Source organism: Hemitrygon akajei, chromosome 2 (assembly GCF_048418815.1).
Source record: "Hemitrygon akajei chromosome 2, sHemAka1.3, whole genome shotgun sequence".
Classification (NCBI taxonomy): Eukaryota; Metazoa; Chordata; class Chondrichthyes; order Myliobatiformes; family Dasyatidae; genus Hemitrygon; species Hemitrygon akajei.
The window spans coordinates 29306031-29324257 of record NC_133125.1 but is presented as its reverse complement, the minus strand read 5'-3'; the positions used below and the strand labels follow the sequence as shown (position 1 = coordinate 29324257).

General features: G+C 39.7%; 1 protein-coding gene across 4 annotated transcripts in view; it reads right to left on the bottom strand.

Annotated features, from left to right (window-relative positions):
• Window positions 1-18227, bottom strand: part of srfbp1 (serum response factor binding protein 1) — a 191250-nt gene that overhangs the window by 36055 nt on the left and 136968 nt on the right. For 3 of the 4 annotated variants that reach the window (XM_073069255.1, XM_073069286.1, XM_073069275.1), the window contains one exon: window positions 13972-14043. The exons of the other annotated variant lie outside the window; for it this stretch is intronic. In XM_073069255.1, the coding sequence (XP_072925356.1) occupies window positions 13972-14043 (72 nt within the window). The remainder of the gene's footprint in view (window positions 1-13971; window positions 14044-18227) is intronic. 4 annotated transcript variants of the gene reach the window in all.

Genomic DNA, 18227 nt, shown 5'->3' with positions numbered 1-18227 from the left:
GATTCAGCTTTGCTGTCAGCAAACTTGCCACTGGACCTGCGCTTAGCCACACAGTCAGAAGTGTAAAGCAAGTAGAGCAGGGGTACATTGGCCCAGCGTAGTACCACCGAGGGTTTATCATGAAATACACATCTCCACCCTTTGCCTTTTCCAAATCAGCAGTTCGGTCCATTCAGTAAATTGAGAAGCCTTTGGGTCTGCCCATTGTTAAGATGCATAAAGGAATGGCCACATCCTGACCCCCCCCCCCCCCCCATGTGGAATGCCACTGTAGATCAACTAGTATTAATAAAAATTTTAGACAACTATTCCAATAAACTTCTGAGGAACCTCCTCTGTTCTGTTCTCTGTAAATGTGGGGAAATATGACACAGTTGTGCATGTCATAACTTGCATTAAAAGGCTCACCCTGTACTTGCTGACCTGCAATGATTCCTGATTAAGCAAACCCATGACTTTATCCTTCTTCATTCTTGTTTTCAAATCCTTTCAAGTTTAATAAATCCACCAAGTAGTCTTTGCTTCACTGCTGAAGAATGTCTTTCATAAACACTTTATACTGTATCATTTACACCATTTTCTGTTGCTCTTCAAAACTTCTTTTCATCATGTATTGGAATGTATCTGTGAAGTTTTGTTTGATTAATGCTCTTTAATTTTTTTTACCATATTAAAGGTGCTACATAATGTCATACATACTTTGTGTCACCCTTTTCATTACAAACTTCTATGCAGTTGTGCTGTTAAATAGAATATGATGCAGCACATTTACTGTTTCAAATATTGACAGAAGTATATCAGGAAAATATTAAAGTTGGGAAAACATACTGAATTATCTCTTTGAGGGTATTTCACATTTAAAGATGTCTTGTAGGGCAATGTGTATTCCCATCCAATAGTTTTTGATAACAGGGCAGTCCCAAAAAATATGATAATGATTTGCATTTTGATTTCCACAATTTCTCCAGCAAACAGGGAGGTTACTATCATAATGGGATTTCTGAGAGGGTGTAATAAAATATCTTATCAAGTTTTTCCCATCCAAACTCCCTCCATTTCTGTGAACTGGTACACTTCCATTGATATCTCCATATTGTTGTCCATTCTTCCTCAGATATAATTATCCCTCCTTCCTTCTCCCATTTTGTTTTAATGTATGAAGTCGAATGTGTTTTAAGATTTGACAACCCCTTATACATGCTTGAAATGATTCTACTACCATTATCTGAATTATATGCTTTTCTAAAGAGCTCTATCAAGCATGTATTTGCCTTGGTTACATTTTTAAGCATTTTATTAACATATTGTCGCATCTGTAAATACTGATAAAAATCTTGTTTTTCTAATAAGTGTATCTCTTTAAGCATTTCAAAGCTGAACAGTGTTCCTTCTTTCATAATGTTGCAAAGAACTGTTATACTCTTAGAGAGTATTTTGGATATATACCTCAAGAATGGTTGAAAAGAGATAAATATTCAATGAATATATTGTTTGGAGCTGGTAAAAAGACTCTTACTTAGAAATGGTTATCACACGAGAGCTCAATCTTAAATACATGGATGGAAATTACAATGGACATTTACAAAATGCAGAAGGTAACAGCATCTGTTAACCATAAGCTGGAACAATTTGATTCATACTGGGAAAAATGGTTTAACTACAAAATGCCTCATAGGCCTGATTTTATTCTCAAATATCAATGAATCAGTTGTAAAAAAAAAATCACTCTCTACTTGTACATAGTTCTTTCGTTTTGCTTGTTTTTTCTTTCCACTCTTTTCTATAAGTGCATACCTCAGATAAATACTTTGTGGAGATTTGTGATATATACGATTATATTATTTATCTATATATATATATATATATATACACAATGTCTGAAATACATCTTATGGAAATGTTTGATGATGAACTTCAATAAAAAATAAATTACAAAAAAAATGAGTATCTTATTTATTCCCATCAAACTTCATTTTCTCCAAATATTTTGACTTTGAACTTCCTATGCTTTAGCTTGCAAGAATTCGAATATTGCAGATATACTAGGTATTAGAGACTCCAAATGATAGTAAAATAGTAGATATTGGATATTGAAAATGATAATAAAAATTTCAGTTTTGATGTTCTTTCATTAGAACATCTATTCTTTGTAATTGTGTTAACTTGACCCTATTAAAAAATGGAGAGAAGTGATGTTGTTGGCTTGAGGTAATGTGACTGTCATCATTTGAACAATCATATGTCAGATGAAGATATTGTTTTGTCTATGCTTTACTGGATCCAAAAATCAAGAAGTTAACTGAATGACATTGTCCAGAGTTGGAAATGCAGAATGGTCACTTCATTGAGTATCAGAGCATTGAAGACACATGGATTGTCTTCATTAGACATCAGCAAGAAAATTAGATAAAATCAAAGGACATTACAGATGGTATATCAGTCAAAAATCCAGAATAAAGAACAAGGTTTGTTGTATTTCTACAACAGCAATTAACTGTAAATGAACAAATTGATTATTCCTTTTTAAAAAATATTGGAATTATTAAATCAAAAATAATAAATCCAAGAATCTGATCTGAAAGGTGAAAAAAACAAAGAGAAGTCGAATGAAAATGCTTAAGTGGAAAACAAATGTTATAGGGAACCATGAAAATATCTTGTAATAAATTTCATTACAAAAGAAATGGAATAATTGAAGCAGAAAATCAGGAGCACACTGTAGGAAACTGAAATGGCACATAACATCACTACTAAGATGAGCAACCACAGCATAACTCTTAAGAAGATTGGTTACCGACCACTGGATGCTTTATGGCCTAAATAATCCTAGAAGATACTTTTCTGAATATATTAAATTGCTACTGTGATTGTAACAGCTTACAAAACACAAGGGTTGTGTAAAATAAACTATATTTTTGCTTTATTACATATTACCATAAATCTGTCATTTTACATCAAGTCACTCTCATAAATATAGTACACAGACAAGACTTGATTTAGGATAAAACAGTATTTTAGTGTACGTCAAACACACATATTCCATTGAAAAATAGAGTTTAAATTTAAAAAGCTTCCATCCTGTTTATGATTGCTTACTACAGTGCTATCAATAGTCTTTCTGGATCATTGTGCTTGAGGAAAATATCTATATTAAGAAACAGATAACTACCCCAACTTGTCAGAATTCATAGCTAATGTAAATACAGTTGGCCCTCCTTATCCGCGGGTTCCGCATGCATGGATTCAACCACCTGTGGACTGGGAAAACCCGGAATTTATCTCTCCAGCACTTGTTACTTGAGCATATACAGACTTTTTTTTTCTTGTCATTATTCCCTAAACTATGCAGTATAACAACTATTTACATAGCATTTACTTTGTATTGGGTATTATAAGTAAGTCGGAACAGATACATCCGGTATTATTTAGCGTCAATTAGCCAAACGTTTATCTTAGTATATAGTATATATTTTACCTTTCTATGCAAATAAAACACTTAAGAAAAGTATGTATTTCAATAATTAAACCATTGAGTTGCTTAGTAATAATTGTAGCTTTCATCGGGGCAGGGTCTTTCACATGCTCATTATTCTCACTTTTATCCTTTAAAATTGTTCCGATCATTGACCGACTAACACTTTTCCAATCACCGATGGTGGTTCACCTCTTTCTGATTGCTTTATTATTTCCACTTTATTTTCAATCATGATCGTTTTCTGTCAACGGAACAGAAACACTATGGATTCAGCAGCAGCTGTCTCAAGCTCTCCCGGGACAGGTTAAATAAGGGACTTGAGCATCCGCGTTTTTGGTGTCCACGGGGGATCCCGGAACCAATCCCCCGCGAATAAGGAGGGCCAACTGTATATATATTAGATTTTTTTCATGATAATTATCAAGCTATTTCTATAGTACATGAATTGTGTGTTACACTGTGGTCTATTGCTATTGTAATTAATTACAGATTTACAGTTAAGTTTCATACTGCACAAGCCCTCATGCTTAAGGGAATCCTAAACCCCATGAAAAAAATTTCAACCTCATAAATAAGAAATAGATGTTGATTGTCAACAATCTGCAGTCGTTCTAAATAAACCAGCATGTTGAGTATTTAAGAAGTAGGATGGGATGGGACTCTCGTAATGATAACTTGGCTAGCCAGAATTGCACTGTTGATTTATGGTTATGATCATTTTAGGGCTGTTTACCACTTCTGAAAGGGTGAAACACTTACTAAATTTAGCATCCAAAATGGAACTTTGCTGACCAGATGACATAAAAATAAATCAGTCCTAGGTACTAAACCATTAACATCACTACAATTATCACCTGTAAAAATGTGACAGCCTGTCATAAACTTTGAATTTCCTTGGTGACAACTTATTATACTGGTAATTTCAAAGAAATTAATAGCACTTGAGAGAAATTATCATCAAATGTGTGTGACAATGTAACTGTGCCACGAAGCAGACTATAAGAAAAACGTAAAATTTGATTTAGGGCTGAATATTCCATCAAGGCGTTACAGGCACTTATTATTAACTTGCTTAATGCCCGAAACTGGTTTCGATTACTTTTCTATTTTTCCCAACAATGCCTATAAGACACTACCTCCAGTTTAGTGAGGACATTCTGAAAACAAACGATGTAATAGATCTGATGGTTTGTGTCTCGCTTTGTTAATGATCAGAGATTTAGCATGACAGTCTTGGCACTGAATTAATAGACTGAATTGTGGCAATAGCTTGCAGACCATTCCACATGGAAACAATGGCTAGCTGTAGTTTGTGTGCCAACATGTTCCAGAGTTCCAAATCCAAGAATATCTGACAGATGCTAGAAATCGAAAGTAAAAAGCTGGAGGAACCCCAGAGGCCAGGGAGCATCAGTGGGGCCGAGACCCTTCATCAGGACTGGAAAGGAAAGGAAGAAGCCAGAGTAAGAAGATGGGGAAGGAGAGCAAGAAGGTGGGGAAGGAGAGCAAGAAGGTGGGGAAGGAGAGCAAGAAGGTGGGGAAGGAGAGCAAGAAGGTGGGGAAGGAGAGCAAGAAGGTGGGGAAGGAGAGCAAGAAGGTGGGGAAGGAGAGCAAGAAGGTGGGGAAGGAGAGCAAGAAGGTGGGGAAGGAGAGCAAGAAGGTGGGGAAGGAGAGCAAGAAGGTGGGGAAGGAGAGCAAGAAGGTGGGGAAGGAGAGCAAGAAGGTGGGGAAGGAGAGCAAGAAGGTGGGGAAGGAGAGCAAGAAGGTGGGGAAGGAGAGCAAGAAGGTGGGGAAGGAGAGCAAGAAGGTGGGGAAGGAGAGCAAGAAGGTGGGGAAGGAGAGCAAGAAGGTGGGGAAGGAGAGCAAGAAGGTGGGGAAGGAGAGCAATAAGTACAAGGTGGCAAGTGAAACATGAAACTGGGAGGAGGAGGAAGGAGATAGTGATGTATAGGGCTGGGAAGTGGAAGTTGATTGGTTAAAGAGATAAAGAGCTGAAGGAGGTGGAATCTGATAAGAGGATAGAAGACCATGGTAGAAGGGGAAGGGGGAGGAGCACCAGAGGGATGAGGCAGATTTCATGCCTCAGAGTCACCTGTTGCGGCTGAGGAAGGAGATGGTGGAGTTGGCTGTGTGCTGCTGGATTTCATGCTGAATTAGAGACTGGCTCCTCCATAAAGTACCGCTCTCTAGTGTTTGATCAGTGGGAGATAAACTGGATTACCTTCATCTGTGACTACACTGTGTGATGAAACACTGCTGTGGACTGTTCTTACAGAAACATGGCTCCAGGTCATGCACCATCCATGACACTCAAGGACTTCGTCTATATCATTACTTTTTTACTAATAATTTATTTGTAACTGTATATTTTCTGCTATATGCACTATATGTACTGTGAGATGTGTGTGACTGTGTATTGCACCTTGACCCCAGAGGAATGTCATTTCATTTGACTGTATTCATGTATATGGTGTGAATGACAATAAACTTGAACTAGCATGGGTCGGGCTCAAATTTCCACCATATGAGGAATACCTGCTTTTTAAGCAGGCAGACCCCGGGTTACGTACGAGTTCTGTTCCTGAGTCCATCTTTAAGTCGGATTTGTACGTAAGTTGGAACAAGTACATCCGGTATTATTTAGCATCAGTTAGTCAAACATTTGTCTTAGTATATAGAACATAGAATAGTACAGCACATTACAGGCCCCTCAGCCCACAATGCTGTGCCGACCCTCAAACCCTGCCTCACATATAACCCCCCACCTTAAATTCCTCCATATACCTGTCTAGTAGTCTCTTAAACTTCACTAGTGTGTCTGCCTCCACCACTGACTCAGGCAGTGCATTCCACACACCAACCACTCTGAGTGGAAAAACGTTCCTCTAATATCCCCCTTGAACTTCCTTCCCCTTACCTTAAAGCCATATCCTCTTGTACTGAGCAGTGGTGTCCTGGGGAAGAGGCACTGGCTGTCCACTCTGTCTATTCTATAGTATATATTTTACCTTTCTATGCATATCAAACACTTAAGAAACATATGTATTCCAATAATTAAACCACTGCGCTGCTTAGTAATAATTGTAGCTTTCACTGGGGCAGTGCCTTTCGCATGCTCCATTATTCTCACTTTATCTGTTATCCTTTAAAATTATTCCGATCGTTGACTAACTGTAGCCTAACGATTTTCCAATGACCAATGGTGTTTCACCTCTTTCCAAACGCTTTATTATTTCCACTTTATTTTCAATTGCCATCGCTTCCCGTCAATGGAACAGAAACACTGCGGGCGGCAAGTCTCGAGCACTGCCAGCTTCCGAAGTCCGCTGGGCCCTAAGGACCACCGCACTGAATTCCCGGGTCCGCACTGAGACAGGTTAAATGGGACAAGTGGGGACTGTGCTGGGTTTGGGTACTTGATCCTCCACAATATTCCGCGTGGGAATTTAAAGTGGAGGTGGCTGTGGTTTTTTTTAAAACGAGGTCAAGTTGTGAGCTCGACATCAACCCGGCACGGATGGTACAGGAGTCACTGGACTGAATCAAGATCTCACTGAGCCACCAGCCGACTGGAACGGGGGGGGGTCAGGGTGAATTTACTAAGAAAAGTTTAAGCCAAATACAAAGTTAAACACTCACAGTGTCAACGGCAACAACTTAAAATGGCAGACGGCATTCTCCTTCTTCAGTTCATAAGTATGAGTTGTCCGTAAGTTGGACGTTCGTAACTCAGGGACTACCTGTAGAGTGCTTGCAGAGTACCCATAGCAATGATCTCTACATGCGCCACTCGAGGTTGACAGCAGAAACCGAAAATGCATAAATTCATGCATCTTACTTGTATGAAACATTTTCAAAGTTGTAACTATGCATAATTTCAGTAAATATGTTTTTATGAGGGATTTCAACTAGAGATGATCAAAAACTGAAATACTAACTTATTTGTTTCAATAAATAATTATCATTAAATGTAGCTATTGGTTCAGAAATAGCTATAAAACCTACAGAGGTTTTAATATTAAACAATGATATGACAAGTACAGAAAATGGGGATCAATGTAGTTAGTTTGAGTTAGATTTCAAGCAATCCTATTACAATATTTGATATTCAATTAATTGGATATGACAGTGGAAAGAAATGAACTTATTCCACAATTTGGAGAAGCTCAGATGAATGAAACTTTTGAATTATTATTATACTTGCACTTATCAAAAAATACATCAGTGCATCAGAGCTGACGGACGCAGCATTCACTACAAATATTCATATAAAACAAATGAGGTGGCTGTTAATTTTATGTAAAAGGATATTATAAGTAAATTGTATTCTGAGTATGGTACGGTATACTGAGATTAAGTCACAACACACCTTGCTGCATTATCACAATGCAGTTGTTCTCTCGTTGCACTCAGACCAAAATAGAGAAAGTGCACCTCTTTCCTGTGATTCCAATGCCATATTTAAATTTGATGTTGACAGCACAATTGGTGGCTGAATCAAAGATGTTGATGAATCAGCATATAGGAGGGAGATTGAAAATCTGGCTGAGTGGTGCCACAACAGCCTCTCGCTCAATGTCAGCAAGACCAAGGAGGTAGTTATCAACTTCAGGTTGAGGAAACTGGAGGCTCATGAGCTAATCCTCATCAGGGCATCAGAGATGGAGAGGGTCAGCAACTTTAACTTCCTTTCGTGTTATTATTTCAGAGGACCCGTCCTGGGCTCAGCATATAAGTGGAGTGACCAAGGAAGCACGGCAGCACCTCTACTTCCTTAGGAGTTTGCAGAGATTCGGCATGACATCTAGAACTTTGACAAACCATAGATGTATGGTGGAGAGTATATTGACTGATTGCATCACAGCTTGATATGGAAACACCGATGCCCTTGAACGGAAATTCTGATAAAAAGTAGTGGATACAGCCCAGTCCATCACGGGTAATGCTTTCACAGGAAAGCAACACCCATCAGGAAGAACGTACAGAAGTCTCGGGACTCACCACCAGGTTTAGAAACAGTTGTTACCCCTAAACAATCAGGCTCTTGAACCAGAGGGAATAACTTCACTCATTTTCACTGTTCACACAACCTATGAACTCATTTTCAAAGACTCTTCATCTCATGTTTGATATTTATTGCTTATTTAGTTATTATTATTTTCTGTTCTGTATTTCCAGTTTGTCATCTTCTGCACATTGGCTGTTTGTTCGTCCTGTTGGGCATGGTCTTTCATTGATTCTATTGTATTTCATGTATTTACTGTGTATGTCCACAAGAAAACTAATCTCAGGGTTGCATATGGTGACAATTATATACTTTAATAATACATTTACTTCGAACTTTTAAGTCTAAAGAAACTAAGTATCTTTGTTATCTCTCTTCAACTTTTATGGAATTACCTGGATATATAGCTGTTCAATTTATCTCTTCTACTATTCTTCCCATGTTCTGATCCTCTCTTACTTTTTGTCAATTGTTTATTTCTCTATTGCTTACCTCTGATGTCTTTTCATATTTACTCCTTCAATCATTTTTTTTGCTACTATGCTTCTCTTATTCTATTTTCACCTGTAAAGCTGATCCAGGATACCACAAAATTATCTCGTCTTTCTCTCATGAAGTCTATCAAATGTGCCCCAACTAAATAGGAAAGAGGGAGTGAGAAAATAAAAAATTACCCACTTAAGAGTACAGGAAAGAATAAAATGACTGAGCAGTCAATGGGTTTTTAAAAAAGATAAATTGTGTTCAGCTAATCTATTGGAATTCTTTGGACATGTCATGGGTGGAATGGTACATTTGGATTTTCTGAAGATGTTCAATAAAGGTGTGCATGAGTTGGTCAACAAGATTGGGGAGCATGGAATCCAGGCTAATAAGCTGAATTCAATTCACTGTTCCAATTTTATATCTCCTTCATGTCAAAATTAATGTTATTGATGATCTCTCAATTCCCAAAAATCTGACCCAATGGCTCGGTGAAGACCCAGCCAGTCCACTCTGGAAAAACAGCAAAGCTCAAACATATCCTCTCACCTTGCAAAGTAATCCTCACTCAAGGAAGATACATGCACATGGAAGCACAACCAGGTCCTCAGATGTTTGGCATTCATTGTGGAGAAGCAAAGGCTGAATACATCTCCAAGCTCCATATGACTGAACCACCATCCCCTTTGTCCAGCAAGGACAGACAGCACCACCCTCAGTGACACAGTTGGTTTCAGGCATATTGGAGCCTGCTCGTGACTGGAACACAGCTGTCAATCTTGATAAATGGCTAATATTTCCTCAGGAGGTTGCCATTACCACCCTCAGACCAGATTTGGTCTTGTGGTCCAGCATTCTGAAGGCTGCAGTAATCTCGGAGCTCAGAGTGCCTTGGGAAGATGTAGTCTGCAAGGTGTATGAGCAAACACATGTAAGATACGCTGAGCTGGCCGCAGCTGCTAAGCAGTGTGGATGGAAGGTGCAGATTTTCCCAGTAGAGGTTGGCTGCTGAAGAGTTGTGGCTACTTCCATGGTCAGATTGCTGAAGGGATTGGGAGTCAGAGACCAGGGCCAGTGGCGAGTATAAAAGAACTCTCAGAGGTAGCCAAGTGAAACAGCCGCTGGTTATGGATGAAGAGGAGTGATGGCAGCTGGGCCCTAAGATGGCCCATGGGTAGCCAGATGTGAAGGGGGGTGCAGGTGGAATGCTGGGTCGCTCTGTGGAGTCCTCTGGAGATGTAGTGGGCTTTAATTGACGCAGCATCTACGAAGGAGGGGTGCCCACCTGATGGCTCCTGGGAAGCATCTGCCACCCACCATGCCCCAACTCAAGATCTCTATGTTATGACTCGAGTTAGGATCTGCTTATCAAAGGGATTGGAGCATCTAGTCCTATGAGTTTGAACTCTAAATTCAAGGTACTTCTGCATACCAAATCATGAACACCATTAAGAGCTTCACATATTGCTTTCAATGTAGACTTGTTGTAGTACTGCCCTCTCCAACTTAGTAAATTTCACACAATTTAAATTACAGCCACTTACGACATCCCATTCCATATCCTGCTTACTCAATACCCCTTCCTGTATGGATGTACAGCAGTAATGTTACATAATTTTCAGAAATTTAAAATGTTACTCTATGTTTATTTTCTCTCATCTCCATAGACATTTACACTGCTTTGAACTGTCTTGATCTATTATTTGCAATCAGGTATTTGTAATTCCCTCCTAAACTGCCATTCTCCACTCCTTAGATCTTTCTTATATTCACTTCTTTGAACAAGAGTCTAATTTATCTTTCTCTGCCTTGGATTAGCATTCTTCCTTCTAATCTCAAAGGACCTTGTACTGTTATCTGCATAAAATTTTCAAGATGCTGTTGCTGTCCAACTTAATAGTCAACTCTTGTTCGTCAACGGAACTTCCTCTGATTAATCAAATGTGAAACGACATGAGCAAGAAGTATAATAATCAGTTGAGCAAAGGATGATTGTACACTTGGAGATCTATTCAAGAGGGAGCTGCGCTACATGAGAATGACCCTGCTGTCCTGTAGATAAAAAGAGGTAACTGTGAAAGGGGAGACTGAGCAACCAAAAGACTCAACCACTAACCACAGCTATCAATTACTCTTGCCCATACTGCAAAAAAATAAGTGTATCCTGTTTCAGTCTCTACAGCCACCTGAGGACCTTACCAGATTATACTCAACTTGAATGTTTGCACTACTAGTTTTAAGATTGAAGTGCATTCAAGGTGCAATATCACTAACAGATTTACACATCAATTTTAGTTGTGAAAAGCTGAAAACAGAAAGCTATCAGCAACTTAAAGGGTAGGGTGAAACATAGTTGCTTTGGCAGTACAGAAAGAACACAACTCAAGAAAAATGTTACTCTTCCAACATTTAATTCTTAACTTCCAAAGTCCTTTTAAGGGTGAAACCCCAAGCTACATGTCCTCATTGCATTAATTACTCAGATATTTGCTGCTTCATCTTACTGCCAGAGAACTTCTCACTGAACTAACATTATTTTACAAATGTTTGGAGTTGACAGCTAGTAGGTTTTCTTTAATTCATTCATTTATTAGGATTACTCTCATTGGCATTCTTGGACCACAACAGCCTTTCTGGTAAAGGTACTCTTTAGTGGTGTTGAGTGGAGAATTTCAGGATTAGAATCATTGATGAAGGACTGCCAATATAATTCTAAATCAGGACGAGATACGAGCAGAAGTGGAGGAGGAACGATACAGCAAAATGGTCAGCATGTACAAACAAGGCGCCTGGACTAGGTGGGAGCATGCGGAACCTCGCAAGTTCATCTGGACAGAGCTCCGGAGAGCCGAACCATTGTGCATCAAGTTTCTCATCCAAGCAATCTATGATGTTCTCCCAAGCCCAGCCAACCTGCACAGGTGGGGGCATGCCAAACACTCCAGCATGCCAACTGTGCCAGAAGAGGGGCACTTTGGAGCATATCCTCAGTTGCTGCCCAAAGGTGTTGGGGGAAGGGCAATACCACTGGCGCCGTGACCAAGTCCTAAGGTCTATGGCGGAAGCAATCAGCACAGCGATTCAAGACAGCAAAAATCAGCACACTCCCAAAACAGTCCATCACCTTTATTAGAGCAGGCGAGAAGGCTCAACTTCGGCTTAGCTCCTCGGGAGGGCTTCCTGCCACTGTACGAGACCGGCAGCTCAAAGTCAACCTAGGGAGGCAGCTCCAGTTCCCAGAGATCATCGCAGCCACTCCGGAGCCCGGACACGGTGTTAATTTCAGTCTACAAAGCAAGTGGTCCTGCTGGAACTTACCTGCTGGAAGACCAGATTGAAGAGGCCAACGAGCGCAAGAGGGCTAAATACACAGATCTTGCTGGAGCAATGGCTGGAGAGCTCGCTGTGAGCCAGTCGAAGTTGGGAGCAATGGCTGGAGAGCTCGCTGTGAGCCAGTCGAAGTTGGGAGCAATGGCTGGAGAGCTCGTTGTGAGCCAGTCGAAGTTGGGAGCAATGGCTGGAGAGCTCGCTGTGAGCCAGTCGAAGTTGGGAGCAATGGCTGGAGAGCTCGCTGTGAGCCAGTCGAAGTTGGGTGCAATGGCTGGAGAGCTCGCTGTGAGCCAGTCGAAGTTGGGTGCCAGGGCTTTGCTGGCCATTCATTACAGCGGACTCTTAAACTCCTTGGAGTCAAAGGACTGCAGTACAGAAGAGCCACCGAGAACATTCTGGAGGCTGCTGAAAAGGCCTCACGGTGGCTATGGATCTGGAGGGGTGATTAGTGCATTAGTGCGCCACTTGGGACACAAGTCGGGGGCTAATCACCCCTGGCTGGGTCACCCAGGTGAGGTTGGCTGATGATTAAAGACCCAAAACATCCTACGTCCCCAGATTCATCACTGAAGACGTGTCCAAGTTGCCCCAGAAGGTGTATTCTACAACTAAATCAGGACAGTGAGAGTAGCTGGGGAAAGCCACAGGTGGTGGTGCTCCTTTGTCCTCTTTTATGGTAGATTGTGAGCTTGGGAATTTCTGCTGGAGAATTCTACACAAGTGACTGCTATGTTTTTTTTGTAAATAACACACTGTGGCCACTTGCACTGGTGGTTTGACAGTGAGTATTTATGGAGAAGAAATGGTTATCAAACTAGCATTTAGCCATATATAGTCAAGCTTGTCTAGTTGCTGGAGCTGCATTCATTCTGGAAAGAGGGAGTACGTCATCATGCTTGTAACTTTTGCTCTGCATGTGGAAAGACTTTGAGGTATCTGGAGGTGCATCACTCACAGTAAAATTCCTAGATTCATGTGGCAACATTGTTGATCTAATTAGTCCAGTTAGTCACTAGTCAATGATAACCACCCAGATAACGATAGTGATAGTGGGGGACTCAGCAAAGACAAGAGTCTTGTTGGACGTGGTCAGCACTACTGTGGGACAAATGCTTCTTGGCAATTTTCAGTCCATGCTTGAACACTGCCTACAGTTTGGTGCCTGTCTGTATGAACTGCTTTATTTGCTGAGAGGTTACCAGTGGAATTGAACATTGCATAATTAGCCAACATCACACTCCATCTTTCTGATGAAAGGAAGGCTGCTGATGAATCAGAAGAACACTTCTGGATATAGAACATTGCTCTGAGGGCGTCCTGACCACACCTGACCTGATGCCATGACATGTTATGAGGTCTGTGGTAAACAGTAAGAATTTCAAGAGCTTCTCCTTTCTACCTACATACCACTGTGCTACCCTCTGGTGGCTCTGTACTGCCTACGATAGAAGAGTCTGACACATAGTTTTCAAACTATGGATGTGTGAGCATGACAATGTCAGACTATTCTTCATTAATCTGTAGGATAGATTTCTCAATTTAAACAGTCTCCAGCTGTTGCTTGTGAAGATTTATTTTTTCCATTTCTAAATTTGGTGCAATTTCTTCAATATTTGATTGCAGTATGAATGGCAAGAAGGAAGGATAAACTCAATATGGAAATTTATTTAGGTCTTACCTTTTCACACACTTTTTCACAATTGAGGTTTTCCTGAAGTGCGGCTTTTGAAACATAATCTGGTTTCAAATCCTATTCAATAAGAAACAAAAGCACATTTTATTATTGTATTTAACTGAGTTTCTTTCTTTATTGTAAAATGTTATGCTGTACAATAAGTATTTGGCCGTTTGGCCTATCATATTCATGCTGACTGACCATTTGACACTAATCCCATTTGCCCAGAATTGTTCTTCTATCATTCCTTCTCCAATATCAACGCAACTTGTGTCCCTTTATTACAGTAATAAAAATCACAGAGAGCCCTCCTTAAGCCCGTATGCTCAAATTTACCAATTATTTACTGCAGAATGCAACCAGCTGAATTTATTTAGGATACTGAGCATTCTTAGGGCATATCTTCAATATCATAATTATATAGATAATCGTCTAGAAGACATATTGCCATTGACCAAATGGATATATCCCAGATTGATAAATAGAGGAAGAAAATTGTCATCGTCTTGCATTGAATGCCACTGATGAATGGATGTGCACTGAAGAATGAGGAAGTAGGCAGCCTAATATCTATCTTTAAAAAGGAAGAGTAAGTTAATTTGTATAATTACATACCAGTCAGTTTATAATCTGCAGTGTTAAAACATTAGCCTGAAGCTAAGGATAAAATTGCACATAAGGAGTTGGTTTTCAAAGGGACGATCATTCTTAACAAATCTCACAGAATTCTTAAAAGGGGTGAAAAGAAATGATTGATACAAAAATGTAGAGACTGCTTCTACTGAGCTCAAAACTCTTATAATGTACCATGGAGGAAAGTGCAGATTTTCCAATGACCATCAATTCACTTCAAAGTAAATTTATTATCAAAGTATGTATGTCATATACAGCCTTAAGATTCATTTTCTTGCAGGCTCCCACAGGAAGATAAGATCCATGAAAAACATACATAACAAAGGTGAAGCCCTGAAAATGATTGTACAGGCTGTGGAGTTAGTTCATACCGAGGCTAGTGAAGCCACCCATCCCAGTCCAGAAACCCAATGGTTGTTGGGCAACAACTATCCCTGACTCTTACACCTCCCACCTCATAGCAGTAGCAAGACAGGGAAAGGGGTCAAACACAGGCACAAGCTGTTTCACCCATTACATTCTTTCAAATAAAGGAAATTTGAGCAAATTTGTGAGGTCTTGCACCTCATAGGTGTCTTCATCTCTAATTGATTCTAATATCCAGTTAGGCTGCTCAGGTTCATTGAATGCCTAGACTAATGGAATGGTTAGCAATATTATGTAATGTGACATGTGATGTGCCAGATAGTCCTTGAAACTTGCACAAGATATGATTGTCAAGCAGAGCTATCCCCATAACGTTTGATTTCCTTAATGCCCAGAAATCATGTGTGTTGATACATGTTGATGCGTTGATGATAAGTGTTTTGAATGAACATATCAAATAAGCCTCCAGAGCCCTGAGCTTACCATCCCCCGGGTGAGGCAATTCCTCCTCGTCATAGTTCTAAATGACCAACCACTGATCCTGAAAATATGCCCCCAGACTTAACTCCTTAGCCAGGAAAAAGATCCTCTCTGCATTTAGTTCATCATGCTCTTCAACAAATTTGTAAGTTTTGATGAGATCGCTTTTCACTTTTCTGAACTCCAGGGAATTCAGTCCCAGTCCACACACTCTCCTCGGAAGGCAAATCCATCATTCCCAGAAGCAGTCTTATCTGCTCTCCCCCTCCTTTCCTAACCAGCGAGTGGTATCTGCCACTCTCAAATCAACAGGGATCTATAGAGCTTTGGAAGATGACAGCCAACACTGAAGTATTTGCTTTCAACACTTTGCCATTTACTGCACATATTTCATAACTAAGTTGACTTAGTTTGTATACAATACTCCAGGTGCTGTCTCAACAAAACCCTTTTCAATTGTAGTAAGGCTTCTTTACTCCTATCTTGAAATCTACTTATAAAAATTAACATACTCTTTACTCCTAATCTCTTGGTGCATTTGCACATTGACTTACAGTTACATATACAAGCCTAGATCTGCTCTAATGTCAACACTATGCAATCGCTCACTTTTTTAAAAATCAAATACTACACTTTCCTAAGACATAAAAGTAGATACATTTTCCAAATCAATTTCACTAACTATGCTCTGACCTTCAACTCAGCTTGTCCACAACCCCTGAAGCTTCACTGCATCCTTCATACTCGCAATCATTTAGTTCCTCAGCCAAATTCTATATAATCATATAACAATTACAGCACGGAAACAGGCCATCTCGGCCATTCTAGTCCGTGCCAACACTTTCACTCACCTAGTCCCACTGGCCCGCACTCAGCCCATAACCCTTCATTCCTTTCCTATCCATATACTTATTCAATTTTACTTTAAATGACAATATTGAACTTGCCTCTACCACTTCTACTGGAAGCTACCACACAGCTATCACTCTCTGAGTAAAGAAATTCCCCCTCGTGTTACCCTTAAACTTTTGACCCAACTCTCAAATCATGTCCTCGTTTGAATCTCCCCTACTCTCAATGGAAAAAGCCTATCCACGTCAACTCGATCTATCCCCCTCATAATTTTAAATACCTCTATCAAGTCCCCCCTCAACCTTCTACGCTCCAAAGAATAAAAACCTAACTTGTTCAACCTTTCCCTGTAACTTAGGTGCTGAAACCCAGGTGACATTCTAGTATATCTTCTGTGTACTCTCTCTAGTTTGTTGATATCTTTCCTATAATTCAGTGATCAGAACTGTACACAATACTCCAAATTCGGCCTTACCAATGCCTTGTACAATTTTAACATTATATCCCAACTCCTATACTCAATGCTCTGATTTATAAAGGTCAGCATACCAAAAGCTTTCTTCACCACTCTATCCACATGAAATTCCACCTTCAGGGAACTATGCACCATTATTCCTAGATCACTCTGTTCTACTGCATTCTTCAATGCTCTACCGTTTACCATGTATGTCCTATTTGGATTATTCCTACCAAAATGTAGCACCTCACACTTATCAGCATTAAACTCCATCTGAAATCGCTCAAGCTCACTCTTCTAACTGGCCTAAATCTCTCTGCAAGCTTTGAAAACCTACTTCATTATCCACAACGCCACCTACCTTAGTATCATCTGCATACTTACTAATCCAATTTACCACCCCATCATCCAGATCATTAATGTATATGACAAACAACATTGGACCCAATACAGATCCCTGAGGCACACCACTAGTCACCAGCCTCCAACCTGACAAACAGTTATCCACCACTACTCTCTGGCATCTCCCATCTAGCCACTGTTGAATCCACTTTACTACTTCAATATTAATACCTAACGATTGAACCTTCCTAACTAACCTTCCATGTGGAACCTTGTCAAAGGCCTTACTGAAGCCCATTTTGACAACATCCACTGCTTTACCCTCGTCAACAAATTCTTCATATAGATTAGGAATATCTGACCCCAGCAATACTCCATTATTCAGTTTGCCAACCTGATCATTTATTCCAACTCTTAGCTTTCTGCCTGGTAACCAATTCCCAATCCATCTCCAGTTCTTTATAATCTATCCTTATTGCTCAACCTCTTGCATGGGACTTTATAGAATGATATCAAAAAATTCAAATGCACCATATTTACTGGTTTACTATCGTTGACAGTCTCAAAGAGGTCCAGTAGTAAAAAAACAAATTCCTTTTCTTAACACCATTTTGACTTTGTTCAATCTCACTATTCTTTACAAGCTGAAGCATTACTCATCCTTTATAATAAATTCCAGTATTTTCCCTAACACCAAAACTGGTTGGTTGCTCCCTGCTTTGTCTCTCTTCTTTTGTGAACAATGAGGTCACATTTGCTTTTTCCTCATCCACAGGAATTTATAGGATTTTGGAAGATAACAACCAGAACATTCACTATCTCTAAAGTCACAGTTTTCAAAACTTTGAGATGTATATCTTGCTCATTGTTAACTGATTGTAAGCTGATTAACTTTTCTATGACTTTAAAAAAAATACTCAAAACTTAATTCTTCATTCTTGCTATACCAGCACCCATGATTCTCCATTATATCTGGCGGGCTTGTATATTTCTAAGATGATGGAGAAAAAGTAATTGTTTTGTTTTTAAACTTCCTATTATGACATCTTTTTCTTTTTACATACTCATTAAAAGCTCTCACTGACATATTTCACACCAGTGCAGCCTCACTCTACCTTTATCAATTGCT